General features: G+C 37.6%; 2 protein-coding genes across 8 annotated transcripts in view; one reads left to right on the plus strand and one right to left on the minus strand.

Moving 5' to 3' along the window:
- The window catches only part of RIOX2 (ribosomal oxygenase 2), a 41,115-nt gene extending 22,794 nt beyond the window's left edge, over positions 1–18,321 (plus strand). For all 4 annotated transcript variants that reach the window (XM_044441344.1, XM_044441347.1, XM_044441345.1 and 1 more), the window contains exon 12: positions 17,932–18,321. In XM_044441344.1, the coding sequence (XP_044297279.1) occupies positions 17,932–18,182 (251 nt within the window). In that variant the 3' untranslated portion in view covers positions 18,183–18,321. The remainder of the gene's footprint in view (positions 1–17,931) is intronic.
- The window catches only part of CRYBG3 (crystallin beta-gamma domain containing 3), a 65,621-nt gene that overhangs the window by 6,242 nt on the left and 40,922 nt on the right, over positions 1–18,457 (minus strand). For 2 of the 4 annotated variants that reach the window (XM_044441333.1, XM_044441334.1), the window contains exons 12-18: positions 17,592–17,718; positions 15,017–15,159; positions 12,568–12,694; positions 11,395–11,427; positions 7,684–7,793; positions 7,243–7,369; positions 2,922–3,061 (exon numbers count right to left, since the gene is read on the minus strand). In XM_044441333.1, coding sequence (XP_044297268.1) covers positions 2,922–3,061; positions 7,243–7,369; positions 7,684–7,793; positions 11,395–11,427; positions 12,568–12,694; positions 15,017–15,159; positions 17,592–17,718 — 807 coding nt within the window. Of the gene's footprint in view, positions 1–33; positions 224–2,921; positions 3,062–7,242; positions 7,370–7,683; positions 7,794–11,394; positions 11,428–12,567; positions 12,695–15,016; positions 15,160–17,591; positions 17,719–18,457 lie in introns of those variants that run through there. The other 2 variants (XR_006415798.1, XR_006415799.1) reach the window with 2 other exon arrangements.

Here is an 18,457-nt window from a genome sequence, read left to right on the forward strand (position 1 = left end):
AGCTGCAATCCAATGCATGCTTGTGAGACTTACTTCCCAACAGATATGTCCAAAGTTGGGGCCAGATGTTTCAACTAGATTAGCCTAGGTCTTATAAGGGAAAGGTGACAATCTATGCCAATTTCAGTTAGAACAAAGCAAGCAGAGACAGTGTCAAAGATTTGTGTAGAACATGAGAATATCAACTTCCTATTCAGAGGGGGTGTTGGTTATTTGAACAATTCTGGAGAAAGAGAAGAGAGAGAAAGAAAGATGGAATATTTAAATTTGGAGTAGTGTTTCTTTTTAACTCCAAAGAAAATCCATCAAAGAAGCGACAGCCTCTTGCCTTTATCTAGCATAATTTTGGTCGGTTTAATGTGATGTTCTCCCTCCCATAAATCACCACATACTTTAAAAATCTTGTGTGAAAGTTAGAATGCATAGTTTCTTGGGGCATGAATGCAGGCATGCCATTTTCTGTATTGTAGCCTATACCTGTTAACTTGGAAGAATACTTTCAAGGCACAGTAAGAATGCATACATTTTCCTCTAATTAATAGCTTTCTACAGTTTTCTTTTTGCACCACAGGAACTACATTTAGAATCTATAGCTGCTGCAGCCACTAACTTTGTTCTGCTGCAGGTTCTCAATGTTTTTCTTCCAAACCTGTCCTAAATTAAGATTGAGCATTTCCTGTTTTGCAAGTCTAATACAGCAATTTATCCAGGCATTTTTTGGTTGTTCTATCTTGCTTGCAACATCTTAAGTTCAGATTAGTGAAATTATTATTTCAAAATGTGTTTTTGCAAGACAAATAGATTTCTTAACTAGTAATGCACATATACATTCCCAGAAACGTTATACGAGTGTAGTTCATTTTATAACCTTTGACACCTTATCTGCTAGGAACAATAAAAATTATTTAAAGGAAAGTCAAAGTATTAAGAGTTTTTAAATTGTATTGATTAAGTTACCTTTTCTAAAAATAGTACAAGATTAATGCCAAGTTTATGGTACAAAACTGATTTGCTTTTTTTGGGTAGTATAAACCAAATTGAAATAAATAAACCAGAAGTTAACTGCCTGATCTGAAAGTTATTTTGCACAGTTCCCTAAGGCAATGACTGCATAGACTTTCAATATTTGTTAAAAGGTTACACTATGTCACAAAGAATGATTATTCTCAACTGTGTATACCACCCTTCCCCAACCTTGTGCCTTCCAGACACATTTGCATGGCAGCACCCAGAATTTTCATACAATGGCCCTTGTGGATGGGAATTCCATGAGTTGTGGTCCAAATGCCTCTGAAGGCCACCAGGTTGGGGAAGGCTGATGTATACAGAAAAGTATGAGAATTGTGCACTGACAACAAGATTAGACCAGGATTCAAAGGCCACCCAGTTCAACTCAAGTTGGGATTCATGAATTAAAAAGGCTTCATGGTTCCAAATGACTACTATTGAAGTCAAACAACAGCTACTTTTTTTCCTCTTAATCGGATATGGAAAAAAATCTGTAGGCATAGTAGTCCCATAGAAGGGGATTATAACTGCCAAATTGTAGCAACATAGGTGGGGAATGGATGTAATTTGTAGAGATAGCTGGTTTATTTTGGCAGACCATTACCTTTTGTCCTGAGTGAAAAACCCATGAAGTTACATAATATCTCCTTGATTTACCTGTTTTTTGGACCATGGCATGTCACTCGTAATTGGTTTTAGTTGTTTTAAATTACGTTTCCATTTTGTATATTTGTATACGATTTTGTATACGTTCTACTGAAAGCCATTTAAGAAACATAATAATTTAATAATATGGAATACAGGACAAGGGAGAAAACACAAAAATGTACTTGTTGTAGAAAAATAAAGTACAGTGGTACCTTGGCTCACGAACCTAATCTGTGCCAGGAGTCTGGTTCTGACCAAAATTGGTTGTGAGCCAAGTTAAATTTCCCCATGAGGTTCAATGTAAATAAGGTTAATCCATTCTGAACTATTTTTTTTAATCAGAAAAATGTGAAGCAAAGTGACAAAGAACAAAGAGCATGGCCATCTCCCCCCGCCCCCAGCACAACCGTGATCACACTGGGGGGGGGGGAGAGACTGGTGAGAACGCAGGCGCACGGTGGGGGGGGAGATGGCCGAGGTTGCGGTTGCGCTCATGTAGGAAAGACCGGTGCAATCATGGGTGTGCTTGTGCAGGAAAGACAGGCACGATCTCGGCCATCTCCCTCCTGCCCCCAGCACGATTGTGGCCATCTCCTCACTCGGGGGTGGGGTGGGGAGATGGCAGTGATTGTGGTGGCCACCCAATGCGGAGTTTGTGACCTGAGTCAAAATTTTTATGAAATTTCTGTTTGCAACCCGATTTGATCATAAACTGAGGTGTACTATTTCATTACAGTAGAAATCCTGTATTCAGTTACCATGCTTTCACTTAACTGTGATTGACTGCAGTCCAAACAAAAAGCCCAACATGCAGGACTACGGCCTGCTCCGAGGGAGCTTGTCCTGTATCACAGCACAAGTCTCATGCACACCAGTTCCAAGTCTGGTGCCTGCCTGCCCTCGTTGGAGGGAGGTGCACCATTCTAGGCCAGCCATGGTGGTGGCTGGAAAGGGAAGTGTTCCCAAAAAGCTGGCCATGGTGAGATGGAGTGTTGCCCATGTGGGTCTCCTCCCTCTCACCCAGCCCACCTCCTGCACCCACCCACAGTGCAGTAGGCCACCCACAAGCAAAACAACAACTCCCATTTAATTATTGATGGCAAACTTGGAAATAATCAAATCAGTGACAAAGTCTAGGTGCAACTGTATATAGTGGTTACTACTATCTGTGGTTTCAGGCATCCACTTGGGGGCTTGGAACTTAACCTACATGGATACAGGGCTCCTACTGTGTATTACTACCACAAAGCAGATACCATACTTACAGTCCACTTCTCACCCACACAGATTGTGTAGGAAAGTGAAGATTCTTATTCAGAATTGAACTAACAGCTTCTTGTAAATGCAGCTCTCTGCCTTCACAGTTCTCCAAAGCAAAAAGGCTGATGGAAGGTTCAGCAAAAACCTACAGGACATACAAAAACTGGTAATATTAAAGTCAATTCTCCTCCTCTCCGGCATCTCTGCTTGCAAAATGACAACATTTAGTTGCACAGGAGACAACTTCCTCCAGAAACAGGTGTCACTGCTTATCTGGACTCGTATCCAACAGCGCAAAGCTAGTGTTAAGTGCACTTAAGCTTTGACACTGGAGACTACAGAAATAAGGTTACAAACAATTGAAAATTTAAGGTAGAAAAATGAAAGAACAGTTCATCTACAGACTACAAAGATGTTCTTACTGGAACATTTCCCAACATAGTAGCTCATTACAGATGAATTGGTACCGCAACGTTTGAAAAAATAAATCTAGCTAGGAGTCTGTTACGTGTGAGTAAGCCCCCTTGATTAGAATGGCATGGAATGTGCTGCAAGGCATAAGAACAGACAGGCTAAGGGAACATGATTTCCTTTAGAGCAGTGATTCCCAACACATTCCCCCAGGGCATTTAAAGGTATGTGAAAAAAAATAATGGCAGAAAAAGGCACATATGCCAACAGTGTAAAACAAGATACAGGTAAAAAGTTGTGAAATGAATTGAATGTTCTGACGAGTTGTGGAGTGGGTTTTCTTCATTATTTAACCTTGAAAAAACCCTGTTCCCTTGCTTTCTTATTTTGGCAAATGATGGAGAGTCCCTTCCTAAACACTGTATTGCGAACAAGCCACTATAGTGCACATGCTTGTTGGTGCACCTCTCATGGGCTCAGCTTTCACTCTCTCTCAGTCTTTGCGATTGTGTCATGAAGGTAGCCCCCAATATAACCTGGAGTCACTGCTGCATCCAGAGGCAAAGCCTAGCATCGAAGTATCTCCTTGGTGATTTACAAGTTGTTCTTGATGAAGCTATTACACTGGTTAATTTTATAAAGTCAAACTCCAGAAATGCGAGGATTTTCAAAGCACTTTGTGAAGAGATGAGTCTTCATTTTATCCTGCTCCTTCGTACAGGTGTCCCTCTCATGGTAAAGTCCTTACCTGGCTATTTAAACTTAGACATGAGGTCCAGGGTTTTTTTTTGTTTTGTTTTGTTTTTTTGGAAGAACATTCGTTCCAGCTTGCTTCCAAGTTACACAACTGATTGACTTCAAGATCTACATATCTACATATCTTCAAGATCTACATATCAGATATTTTTCTACAAATAATCTAAATTTGGCACTTTAGAATAGTTTAATAACAATCTCCAAAGTTTCCAACAAAACTGTGTGATTTAAAAATTAGATTTTTGAAGGTCTTATATTGAAAAAGGCCAAACTGAGGGATTTGAAACTTTATACAATTTCCTATCTGAGAACAAGCTGTAGCTCAGAAAATGAGCAAGAAAATAACTGAATACTTGAAAGGGCTAAAATCATCTTTTGACAAGTACTTCTCAAAACAAGGAGAGCAGCAGGACCCTTTGAAGAAGAATACTTCCTAGCTGCCAGATTATCAATCAAGGAAAGAAAGATCTTGATCACACTTTTGACTGATACTACTTTAAAAGCTGAATTCAAAGAAAAATCCCTTAGTAACTTTTGGGCAGACATCTGAGAACACAAACAGCTTTCTGACAAGGAACTTAAGTTTCTCTTGCCATTTACAAAAACGGAGCTGATTTGAGAGGGCTTTCTCTTCTTAAACCTCTACAAATACCATAGTAAGCTGAATGTAGTTCCAGGTGTATCTTACGTCAGTTGAATTTGATTTCAAAAAACTGCCTCAAAACAAGCTCAAGGATCGCATTAAACATTTGTTGTGTATAAAACATTTATGGGTTTTATAAATACTATTACAAAACATATTAAAGTTTTTCAAGTATTAATACATTAAGTAACAATTGTATTAATATAATGTAGTTTTTTATGTAATCTGTGATGTATTTACTTGAATTCACTGAAGTCTCTTGAGTTTTGAATGTAATATATGCACTGTCCATCTTATTACTCCATTCTCTTTTAATCCCATTATTAGACTATTTACAGTTATAACATATATTCAAATTAATAGCAACTACATTAATTACAAACATTTTGCTAATCATCATTTATTGAAACGGGATGCAAATGAAAAAAGATTGGGAACCACTGCTTTAAAGGGTGATTACTGAAGCGGGGAGCAACATCAAAAGGTGAAAAATATGATAGGGCCAGTACCTGCTTTTACTGCTAAACAAAATCTTCAAATTAGTGGAGAATTTTGAAGCAAAGACACTCTTTGTCAAAAAAACTCTATATATTTTGATCATCATTTTTAATTTTGAATTTTGCATTTAAATTCTTATAAGGAAAGAAGCTTACATAACTCCAGTTTATCCTTGCAACATCAACCCTGTGAAGTAGGTTATGCTGAGAATCTGACCCAAAGTAATCCTGTGAGTTTCATGGCCAAGTGGAGACTAGAAACTTGATCCCCTTGGTCCCCAATCCAACTATGATACCCCGCTGGCTTTCTGCCAACTTCAGTTGACATTCCTTTATCCTACTGCTAATACCCAGTGAGCTTTCAAAGAAAATCAACCAGATCAGGGATGGACAACTTGTGAACCTGCAATATATTTTGTCCTACAACATTTACCAGAATAGCCAAGAGTGAGGAATCCTGGGAACTCTTGGACAAAACATGGAGCTCCTTAAGTTCCTCAGACATGCAGTAGATGCTTGCTTCCCAAATGCACTAGCTATGTGAATACTTGACCCCTTCTGAAACTACCTGTCAACTTGACCTGCTTCTGACACAAGCATGGAATGGAGGGTCATGGTGCAGTTGGAGGATGTCTCTGCTCTAAAAGTGCAGCACTGAAGGGATTAAAATGCCACCTTCCTCACTGCAGTTAAGCCTTTCATTGTCACCTGTACTGCTTGCCCTGCTGTCAGTTTCAGGAAAGTTCACTAGGAAAGGTCATTGAAAGCACTTTGCCCAGGGTGCCTTGAAACCCAGAACAGAAGATTCACCACTTCATCTTGAAGTACTCCAGATGTATTCTATATGAAGGAAATAGTCAAATGTGGGATTTCTCTTTTATGCATATATTCCCCCATTGGATCAGTAAGTATAATTTGTAGTTTTGTAACGCCTCAAGATGTTAGACCCTGATGCTGGGAATGATTCAAGGCAAAAGGAGAAGGAAACGAGAGGTTGAGGTGGCTGGATGGGAGAGGTAGGTGTGGGGTTGGGTGGACTCCAGGATGGTGAAGGATAGGAGAATCTGAAAGAATATTGTCCATGGGGTCACAAAGAGTTGGACATGACTTTGCAACTGAACAGCAACAAAACATCTCTAGTCCCAGACTCAGATGAGGAACAGAGCCTTGGTCAACCACTCTTTTGGCCAAATACATCACGTCTTATGAGCTGGGCTGAGCTTAACACCCAAGAGCTTCAGCCCACAGCAGCTGATTTTGGCCCGGGGGTGGGGGGTGGAGGTTATGTGAGGGTTTATACAACCTTCACAGAACCTTTGGCTCGTTCTGGGTTTGTTATTCATTCCTTGAACAACCTCCAATAGCTGGGTTTGCATGACAACCCCCAATTGGATGCTGCATATACAAGTCTCACACATCATGCACCACAGCTCAGTGTGGCTTAACTAATTCACAGTGAGCCCCTGTGCATTGTGTGAGCCAGGTCCTATAGTGCTCTATACAATGTTTAATATCCTTGATTTATAATTTCTTGTTCAGTTGCAAAGTTGTACCCGACTCTTCATTTGAGTCGTATATACTGACTGCTTAAAATACACATAATTCTCACAAAAGCAAGCAGACAGTGCATGTTAGAACACAAGTCTACCCATGTCCCTCCACTGTTCAGCATTTCTTCAGGCTACACAATTACAAATGCCCTGAGTCAAGTTCTTAAGACAGATAACTGGTTTATGAGATTTGCCCAGCCTACATAGGGACATGCTTGTGCTATTCCAATTTCACAGTTCCTATTTGGCTAAGCTCTGCTGATGCTTTCTAGTACTACTTTTTAGGCTTTGGTAAAAGTATCTTTAGCTAGACAAACCTAGGTTCTCTTTAACATGTTCAAACACTTATGAAACAAAATAACATTTTCACTACCAGAGGCTGTTTTCCTTGAACTTGAGTTACTGGAATCTAATAGATTTCTGCTGTGTATGGCTTTTATGGAAACAGACTTTTAAATAAAATTCTTACATATTCAATAGGCTCAAGGGACTTGACCACTGCTGCTGGACAGCCACAGGAAGCAAGGTCAGCATAGAGACCTTCTTCCAGCACACACTGATAATCAGCAGTTTCCTCCAGGTAATGTAGCAACCAGCTGAAAGGATTAACCCACAAAAAAAGGTTAATTATTGCAATCAGTTACTATGTTTTTTTCCAAAATAAAATCTTTATAGAACAGAAATTCATAAACAAATATTAGTTTCATTTTGAGAAATTGCAACTAAACCCAGTTAGGTGGTGTAAATATTAAAATGACTGCATGATCAGTGCTAGCCCCACAGCTTAAGGACCTCCCAGCCACAGTGTCCTTGGCAGGCTCCCTGACATTGCCGTGCTCTAGCAGACCTGCTGGCAGTAAATAACATAAAAGTGCGTAACCAAGTTGCTTTTAAAATGATTAATACTCACGATCCCCGTAGAACTTTAAATGAACAAGGAGTGAATGATGCAAAGTCAGCAACTTCTGTTGTAAAATCTACACATGATCCTTGGAAATGTGCGTTACTAAAAGCTTTAATCTAAAAAAGCAAAATTTTAAAACAATGCATAAGCAGCACCTGGAAACCACTTACACAGATCATAATAAGCACTTTTGTCATAGGGAAACACTGCACTGCCATTCCAAAGTTTAAGATACAAAATATATACTTTAAATACAATACTTACTAATGTATCATTTGTAAATGATATAACAACAGCATGGTTCCAACTGAGGCATGCCTGGTGCCAACTTTAACATCTTTTTAGTGCCAGGTTAAGACTGTTCTCTACCACAGGGCATTTTAATTAGTTTATTATTATATCATGGCTTTGTTAGCTACTTAAACAGGTCTTATAATTCAATTTGTATAAGTTATAGTAACTTTTAATATTTTAAAAATAGTTTTAATTTTTGCTTGGTAATTTTAAAAAGATGCTTTTATTTCTGTTTGTATTTTATATTGTATTGCATTTGTATTTTATATTGCATTTATTGTGCTGTACATTGCCCAGTTTGTAAACACAAATCATGTCAGTGGAGTTCTTTGAAACTTTCCATTGCACAAATAGCACTTGAACAATCAACTGTGTAGGCAATTTCACAATGGATTAAGCAAGAAGAATGCACAATGTATTGCATATGATGCACAAAACTTGGGTACAATTGGATGAAGAAGCATAACTGTGCAACTGTTCTTGTGCAAATGTAACTTTAATTACGTTCTTTTGTGGATAGTCCAGAACCTAATTTTTGCTAGTGCAACATCACTTGCATTAGCAGAATACTGCAGTAGGGTACTGTCCATAAATAAACAAATGGAACAAGAAACCTGGGAAAGCTAATAAGAAATGATAAAAAAAAAATAGGTGGCCTATGTTCAGGATCTTGGAAAAGGCAAAATCAATCCCTTGCAAAAATAAACCCCTAATTAGTTTAATATTAGAGTTAAGATACAACTGTGTAATCTCACATTCCAGGGGTCTTAGATTATTGTGGCCCTGTACATGGCGGAACCTCTGCTGCCATTATTCCATACCATAGTGTTCCAACTGTGATGGGAGAAAAAGGGGGAATGTCAAAGGTAGACTGAGAGATCTACAGGGTTTATGATGCACTCATTTCCTCAAAACAAAATAAAAAAATCCCTAAGTCATCCCTTTCAAGCACATCCGTAATGAATTTGCTTTTCATAAGAGGGCTTTGCCACTAACTGTTCCTGAAACCTCATGAGAATTATTCTGCTTATTATGTTTTAATTCTGTACTTTATTGTGTGTTTTATTTAATTTCAGACTCTTCTAATTTATCTAATAGTGCCCAAGATATTTTGGGGTGTTTGAGTTAACTGGGTTTCCTGATTGTTCGACTTACTTGAATGGTTTGAAATACTGACACAGTCTAACTTTACATTGTATAATGATTGTTTATCACAGCTGTTTGGAAAATACTAAGGGTGCAATCCAGCAAGACAGCTCATAACCTTATGAAATCAGAGGATTATTTTCATCCTATAAAGGTTGCCTCTGTGCTCATCCAGCTGTGCAAAGCAGCTAGAAGGCCAGTTTCAGCCATCTAACTGTGCTTTGGAAGGAAAAAGAAAGAGGCTGAAATACCAGCAGGATTCATTGCATTCTGCATCACTGGCCCTATCCCATTCCTGCTTCCCAGAATGTACACTGTGTTCTTCCCCAAGGCCATTCTTATGAATTTGGAGTTGCAGCTGTCATGGTTCTTTCCATGAAAGGTACAAAAGGGAGGGGGCGGGAACTTGAAATGCAGATCCCTGGCTCTAGGATTACAGCTGCTTTCCAACTTCAGAGCTGGGGATCTGAATGATCCTATGGCTTGCCAGATGCTGCCCAGGGGCACAGAATTTTGCTGCCCCAAAACTAAGATCATAAGAACATAAACGCCATGCTGGATCAGGCCAATGGTCCATCTAGTTCAGCACTCTGTATACACAGTGGCAGACCTGCTGCCCACAGGATTGCTCAAGCAGGATGGGTGCAAGACCTCTGCCTGCTCAAGCTCCTCAGCAACTGCAGGCATGTTGAGATGAACTATACCACCAAGATTATTAACCTCTGATAGCCTCCTCCACCATGAACCTTTCCAATCCCTTTTGGAAGTCATCTAAATTGGTGGCCATCTCTACTTCCTGTGGCAGAAAATTCTATCGCTTAACTATATGTTGTGTGAAGAAGTACTTCCTCTCTTTGTCCTAAACCTCCCACCAATCAGCGTCATGGGATGACCCAGGATTCCAGTGTTATGGGAGAGGGAGAAAAATGTCCCCTTTTCCACACCATGCATTATTTTAAACATCTCCATCATGTCTCTCCTTAGGTGCCTTTTTAAAGTTAGACAGTCCCTGCTGTTGTAGCTACTTCTCATACTGAAGTTGCTGCCACCCCTTAATCATTTTTCTTGCACTTCTCTGTATGCATTTATACCTAAATTAAAATTAGTACTGGTAAAAGTGGAGACTTAGTGATCATATGTCAAAATTTACACAATGACTAACAATATTTTATATCTGCCTAATTAAATGACAAATGAAAAGGTTTCTAGGAAGGAAATCAGGGTTGTTAAGACTACATTGTAGAATAACATACAAATTAGGTCTTTGGAGAGAAATTATTTCCTGAAGGTCCTGCTTAGAAATTGAAGTGTGGAATCTAAGCTGTCCTAAAGAGTATATTATGTGTGCCACCCACTGTGTCAGTTTCTATTACCAGTGCCTAGACACAATGGAAAGGTATCAAGATGACAAGACAGCATTGTCTCAGATTTTCTCCTTCAAGAGGGTTTAGTAAGCTTAATGGTTTGTTTAGTAATAGTAGTAGTAGTAGTGATGATGGTGATAAGAATGATGATAAAATAAAATGAGCAGGAAATGCTGTTTGATTTTTCCATAATAGAACTTAATTTGTATTTCTTTAAATAAAGCTAACTTATCAACTTATTAGATGCTTACAGGGAATGATAAATTAAGGAAAAAGGAAAGATAAAGCTATAAGCAAATGAACTGAGTTAACTTGAAAGAATATGTGAAAGGTAGGAGTACTTGTCAATTTGCAGCCCCTTACATACAGGCACACTAAAGAAATAATTATTTCTTAAGGTGGTTACCAAAGGATGCCTATGTAAAAACACCACAGTGAAACCTCACAGCATAAAACGTCTGAAGTGTATGATTAACAATGGTTATACTTGTTTTTTCATCATTCAATGTTATGTTCCACCCTATCCTTATGATTAATTTTTATAAATATGAATTTTTAATACAGGAAAAATGTACATATTGAGTAAGATACAAAACTTTATAAAATATATTTCTTTTAAACAAAAGAACAAAATCCCACCAAAGTTATTTTAAAAGCTGATTAAAACATCCAAGTCAAGAAGGAAATGACAATGCACAGGCAATAGTCAACAATATTCTTGGCCGGGGCCCCAATTCAGATATAGTTAGCCATGATTACTCCACTCGTATTGAAAACTTAGTTCTAGTGGGACTGGGGCCACCGTCTTAAACTTACAATATGCCCTATACCAAAATGAAACAAAACAATATAAGCTTTTAGGGAAATAATTTCATTGAAAAATACTTCAATGATTCCACCCCCAAGAACTTACCCAGTGTATTGGTTCATGATTTCCTAGTGGCTCCTGTAAAGTTACATACATAATGCAAATATAAGTACATTATTCATGTATAATGCTATATGTCTTGAAAAGGCAATTGAAGCACATTATGATACTATGGTCCTTCTTGTTTAAAGACACAAAGTGAAGTCTGAAGTTGGAATGCTCTCTGGTACAATGGTAGAAAACTCTGTCACTGGAGGTGCTCCATAAATGGAAAGGCCTTATCAGGGGAGGCTATGAATTTGCAAGATTCAAAGCTTCTTCCAGGGATGGGTTAACATACAATGTATGTGTTTGCTAAGATTCTCTAAATTCCTTCTCAAAAGTCAGTTTTCCTTGTGCATGTTTCTGATTTTTTTCTGATTTGGAAATATGTACATTTTTTGATCAGGGCAAAATGCACATTTTTAAAAGCATAGATTTCTCTCAGTTGAAAAGTGTGCAATTTCCCTTATTTGCTAGCATTAGAGGACTTAATCCATTTCCATGGCAGTCATTGCAAGGGGGGGGGGGTTTAAAAGAGAAAGCAAAAACAAACAAACAAGGACAAACACAGATAACCATCCCTACTTTTTCTGGTCCTGGTCTAGATGTTGATATGGTCCCTTACATAAGGAAATAATGCACAGGTACTTGGAACAGTTTACTGCACAAATGGTTTTCTTTGGCTCAAAAAATAATAAAATGGATTTTTACAACATCAATATGATTACAAAGGAGGCATCAAATGCCTTAGATTCTTTTAATAATAATGACTATGGATTTCCAAATTTTGTATATCTAGTTTTTATTTGTTTTGCTATAACATTTGGACCAAACAAGCATATTCTCTATTCCTCTCTTTAAAATACCTCATTAAATATATCCCATTTGGGTATTATATCTAGATATTTCTTCAATTGTGGTAGCTCAGACACAATGCAACCAAAAAGAAAAAAAATCCTAAAACAGAAAAGCTCTGAGTATATTTTCAATCAACAGAAAGCCAAAATTCTATGCATTTGAGATGTTTTGTTACAGTGCTTGCATGGGAGAGGCTTAACATGGTTTATATTATGATATTAATATTTTTAACAGTTGCTCATTTTATCAGTTTACATACATTATAATTAGGATTTTTTGGTTTTATCTGACAGTGTATCACCAATTATGATAACTTACCAATTTAATGGGACGGATTGACATGATAATTTCACTAGCTCCTCCCCAGTCAAAAAAACATTTATATTTTCCTTTCTCCAATATATACTGTTCTCCACAGAAGTACTTCTGCTGATAGGCAACCCACCTAGATATGACACACGAGAGGCACAAATTCATAAGACAATTAAGTCAAATATATTCAAGTAATGCAAGGATGGGCTATTTGTGACTGTTCAGATGTTCTGACTGGTAACTCCCTTCAGCCCTGGCCAACACAGCCAGTAGTGAGGGCTGATGGTAGATATAGGCTAAAATATCTGGAGGACCACAAGTGGCCCACTTATGATCTAGAACCAAGCTCAGTTCTTCATTTGCTCATCTAGGACAGATTTAAAACAGGCACTGCACTGAAACTGATCTCTTCTGATTCAATACTACATCTTATTTCAGTTTGCTTATAAAAGCCAAAGGAAATTATATCCTTTTGCTTGTAACTTCAAGCTGATGTAACATTGCACTGACATCCAGTCTGTTTCATGGGTCCCGCGATGTCTTTAAGGGGGTAGGGAATACTAACTCAGTGTAAGCTTTGGCTGCTTACCCAAAGTAAACACTATGTGTGGTGCTTCTGGGGTGGTTAAGGGGTTCTTTCATGCATGTATGGATGCTTACAGCACCAGAGCAAGAACAGCTGCATTAGAAACATGCTAGGGTTCTTTGTTTCCACACCAAATTATAGTTGGTCTAGAAGACATGGCAAGATACTTCATTGTAACTTCTGGGGTCACACTTTATCTGATCTCAACTTTCCAATACTGAATTTTACTGTAGAGACAAAATAAAGCACCCACTTAGACCTGGGGCTTGTAGTCTAATACAGTGAAACACTGAATACTGTGTTGCTCAATGTTTGCTAAACTGGGTTCAGTTGCTGTTCTTACATCAAAAGAGAAAAGCCTATTTCCTTTATTCAGATGATTTGGCAAGTTTAAGACTGAGTAACTTACTCAGTTTCGTCAGTCATTTGTTTATTTATTTAAAACTTTTGAATGCCGTCCCTTATGCATGGCATCTCAGGACGGCTTGTAATAATTAAAACAACCACAATAAAACAGCAATAAATAACAATTAACCAAAAACTACAAATAAGTTAAATAAAAGTGACTGTTAAGCATTCAAATTTAAATTATTTTTAAATAAACTAATAATATAATTATTATATGTATTATTACTATTATTTAATAATAAACAGTTAAATAAAGAGGTTTTAACCTGGCGCCGAAAAGAATATAAACTCAGCGCCAGGCGCACATCTCCAGGGAACACATTCCATAATCTGGGCACCACCTCAGAGAAGGCCCTCCTCTGAGTAGATACCTTTAGATGTTCCTTCAGGTATCCCAGTCCCAAGCCGCTTAGTGCTTTATAGGTCAGAACCAGCACCTTGAACTGGGCCCAGACTTCAACAGGAAGCCAGTGGAGCTGATAGAGGACCAGCGTTATATGAGAATAATGACTGGTCCCCGTTAGCAACCTGGCTTCTCTATTCTGTATCAGCTGAAGTTTCTGGACCGTTTTCAAGGGCAGCCCCATGTAGAGCATGTTACAGTAATCCAACCAGGAGGTTACCAGAGCAGTATCATCTTGCACCTGTGCAACAGTGGAATCAACTACTTGTACAAGAAGGATTTAACACTTTATCAATAAAGCCAAATGAAGAAGCACTTAATAAATGTTGCAGAAGCAGTTGCTTCTGCTGGTGCAACACAATCTAGTAGGATTGCAGCAGCCCATATTCTCCATGTCAGAATTTAATTTTTTATTATTTGCATTTTTACTAGCCAGTTTGATGACAACTATGATTGAAGTCAAGAAGTAAATTGTTAGTCACTACAGGCGTGGGTTTATCTTTCATGGATTTGATTGTGAGTTTGCATCAAAAATTAAATGGGATTTTTTTGGAGCTTTGCAGCCTACTGCACAAAATGGTCATTACCATAGAGAAAGGGGAAGCAAAAGGGAAGCGGGGACTCCAAAGCATGCCTTCCTGACCTGCCTATCTATACAGGGAAATCCCTCTGGCATTTCCTTGGTGCAAAGAAGAGGCACAGGTAAGTGAAAGGAAGGGTGGAGAATAAGAACTTAAGAAAGTAATAAATGAAGGAGAGGAGCCCTGCTGGATCAGGCCTAGGTCTGAGAAAGAGTATGGTCAGCAGTATTAAGAATTAAGACTTGCAGGTGGAGTAAAGATATGTGTGGTTTTTCCACTTCCACATGGGTCCTGTGCTCCCAACCCCAATGAATGTGGAAGGCTGACTGTATCTGCAATCACATATCCCTTATAACTCAACCTTTCATTTAGCTTCTCTAAAAAGTTAAGCAGAGTTTGGCTGAAAAGTAAAATCAAGTTAAGGTACTTAGGCAAGTTAATAATTTCATGCTGAAAAAGATCTGCAATGTAACTTACACTCCACTCTTCACATCAATTGATCTTGTAACTAGCCCAAACCCAGCCCTTTCCAAGTCAGGAATTTCTGTATTGGCAATCTTCAACAACTTTCCATTTTCTTCATCCATTTCAAAAAGTGTTACTTCAGACTCCACAAAATCCTGAAATTTAAAACTGAAAATTAGGCGCATCTGATACACGTTTCTTTCCATGCCACCTCTCTTAATGTACAAAATAATTCTGTTACTTATTAATGTATATGTAAAATACTCTAAATATTACATCAACATGTAGAGCTAACTTGAGTTTTGATTAAAGAAGAGTCTTCAATTAGGTTACCTGCTCTAACTCTTTTTTTAAAGCAGAAAAATAATATAAAATAATACAGAGAAAAAGAAAAGATAGAAGAAAAACAAAAAAGAGAGTACATGTGGTGGGGTCCAGACTCTGGACTCATTTGAGTTCACTTGTCATCTCATTATTATCGGAGCATTAGATAAATTCTTATGCTCACCTGTCAATCAGAGGCAGAAATACCTCTTGGGAGGCAATTTAGTACCTTCTTGAACAAGGGAGTAGCATCAAGCCACTGCCATTTGAATTGCCATTCCCTGAAAGTCCAGATTACCTGCCCTAACTCTTAACCCACAATTCCTTAATGGAACTGCAGTTCAAAGCTGTCACTAAGGACTGAGTTACACTACTGAGCAGTCAAACTTAAAACAATGCGACTCTCTACATGCCCTTGATTCTTTTTGACATCACGTTATTAAACTATTTTATACAGAAATTCTGAAGTTGATTTCAAGTTTACCCTGTTCACCTTTCATTTGGTGAAGGAATGAGAATTCAAACATCTATGAAAATATTGTCACTGCTAGACAGACAACTTTTTCTTCAAGTGGTATTTTTCTTGATTTGCTTGAGTGTAGTAATTATAAGACAATTGTAAGAGAATAAATAATAAATGTTTAGAAAACAGTTCCAAATATCCACCTGACATTATGGATTTAAAAATATGAGTGATGATGCAAATGCAGCTTTATTATATCCTAAAAGAAAAGTAACTGCACTAACCACCTTGCAACAGTGGGGCATAATTCAGACATCTAAGAAATCCTTAGTAACTCAGGTTTAGTCTGTGATTTCATACTCAGCAAGAAGAATTGGTATGACAAACTATCCAAGAAAAGAGCCATACACAGTACAAATAACTTGTTCATCTTGGGAATATCCCATGCATTGGGCTGAGGTTTTCTCAAGGGGGCTTCTGACGCTGCAGCTAGAACATTCAGAAACTCATTTTAGAGTAAGATCTTTTATTTCTGCTAATAACAAGTTCATAGCTTATGAATGTAAGCCGTCCTGAGGCGTTAAGCGATGGGACAGCATAAAAAAACCTCAAATAAATAAACAAATACCTTTCCATGTTAAATTTTATGGCAGCTTTTCAATGCAGAAAAAGGTGATAAAGATGTACACCCTGATCTGAGAGAATGGAACTGTGTACAGAAGTAGGCTCCCACACATGCATCAGAAACACGAAGTAAGATGAATGTACATCTAAATGGACAATCGTCACTGCAATCCTTTTAAAAGAATGCATGCTGGACATGCATCCCAATGCATATCTGAATATGTATGGGGATGTGCATTCAAGTGCATGTCTGAATGTGTATCTTACTAAAATTAAAAAGAGTTAATTCATAAATTAGATGGTCTTTGTGTTCAGCTTCCTGCCTCTACCATCAATACAACCTGCATATATTAAAAGACATACCTAACATTTTGCTAGAGGTATTTACAGAAATGTTAATTTTTGTAGTACTTTGAAGATACTAACACAAAAAAGCTTTGCTTTATTTTTAAAAATCTAGTCATAGAAAAACTTGGCTGAACCCAAGTCTTTGGAAAGAGCTTTGGGATGGCCATAGGGTGTGCCAGTTCTAAATGTGAGAATTTTGCACAATTCCAGATAAGGCATCCTTTAGATAAAGAATCAACAGGCAGCTGTCCAAAGAGTGTTAGGATGGTACTGTAAACGATATCTCGGCCCTAGAAAAATCTGTTTTAAAATTGTCAAGATGCTAAAAAAACAAATAACTAAACAAAAACAGATTTTCTACAAAGAATATTTAATTATTTATGTAAAACTTTTGTACCCCATCCTATATACAAAAGTCACAAATATATAAAATTCACTACATATATAAATATTCACCACATAAACAAATATTCATTTCTTCTTGGAAAAAAAGATATTTAGTAGGCAATTTTCTTTTTTATACTATGTGAAATCAGATATGACTTCTCATATTGAAGCTCCACAAAAATGAGTGCATTCATGAACACTTTAATCAGATAAATGTGTGAAGTTTCAGTAAGGTGGATATGATCAATAATTAATGACAACTGTAAAGGGAAAAAGAATGAGTTTTGTAAAGGTGTAAGAGTAGAATTCAAATGTCAGACTCAAACTGAATTGTGAACCATAATCTCTGTATTTACTTAATCATCCATGTTCTATCCCAATTGTATGGAAAAAAAAAGTTGAAGGAAGAAATAATATTGTAGACCAAAAGAAAACACTTACAGCTTGCAAAAATCGAAGAGAAAGCAAGATGCCACTCACTGCACCCCATGATTGCCAGTTTTCATATTCTCCCTCCTCTAACAGATATTGCTGACCTTTATATCGTTCCTTTGTATAACCAACCCATCTGTAGTAGTTGTAACACACAAGGAAAAATTATGAAATCTCCAGTAATAGTTATCAGTGACATATTTACAAACAGTAATTAAATACCATACTTTAGTGTTCATTCATGTAATATGTTTAGTAGGCAGGAGTCCTGATTTATCCTGGCTTACTGTGAATAAGCAGCATGTTGGTGAATGCAACCTGTTTACTCCTACTCTTCTCTGCCCTTCAGGTAAACAGGTAAAACAAACCATGGAACAAGTGAAGATCATAAGACAGCAGCAAACTCTTCCTAATTTTCTTGAGTTTCCTTATGGGCTGCAAGGCATGTGGCAAATTCAATTGGGTTCTACAAGCCCAATTTATTGTGGAGGTCCAGACTATTTTTTCCTGTTTTTAAATCTGGAATATGATTGCCAGGTTGGCATTTGCACTGTTTTCTCTGCTACCCTTGGGGAAGTTCCAACACCCCCTGACATCTGAACAGAGACAACACTTGCAGAGACCAAGCAAGAACCTCCTAAGGCTCCTCACACCTGAAAATATGTGCAAAAAATGTATAGTTGAAGAAAAAAATGTTTATGCAGCTAACCTAAAAAGTTACAGAAGCATCTTTTTATAAGCAATATTCCTGGTATTCTTTATGAAGATCTTCTATTAGTGATATAAAATAGATGGTACTGTCAGTAACATTTGTTTCAGCTTAGCTCAGTAATAAAAGTTAATGAACTATAAAAACAAATCTAGCACAAATGAAA

Source organism: Varanus komodoensis, unplaced genomic scaffold (assembly GCF_004798865.1).
Source record: "Varanus komodoensis strain SLA01 unplaced genomic scaffold, ASM479886v1 scaffold4, whole genome shotgun sequence".
Lineage (NCBI taxonomy): Eukaryota > Metazoa > Chordata > Lepidosauria > Squamata > Varanidae > Varanus > Varanus komodoensis.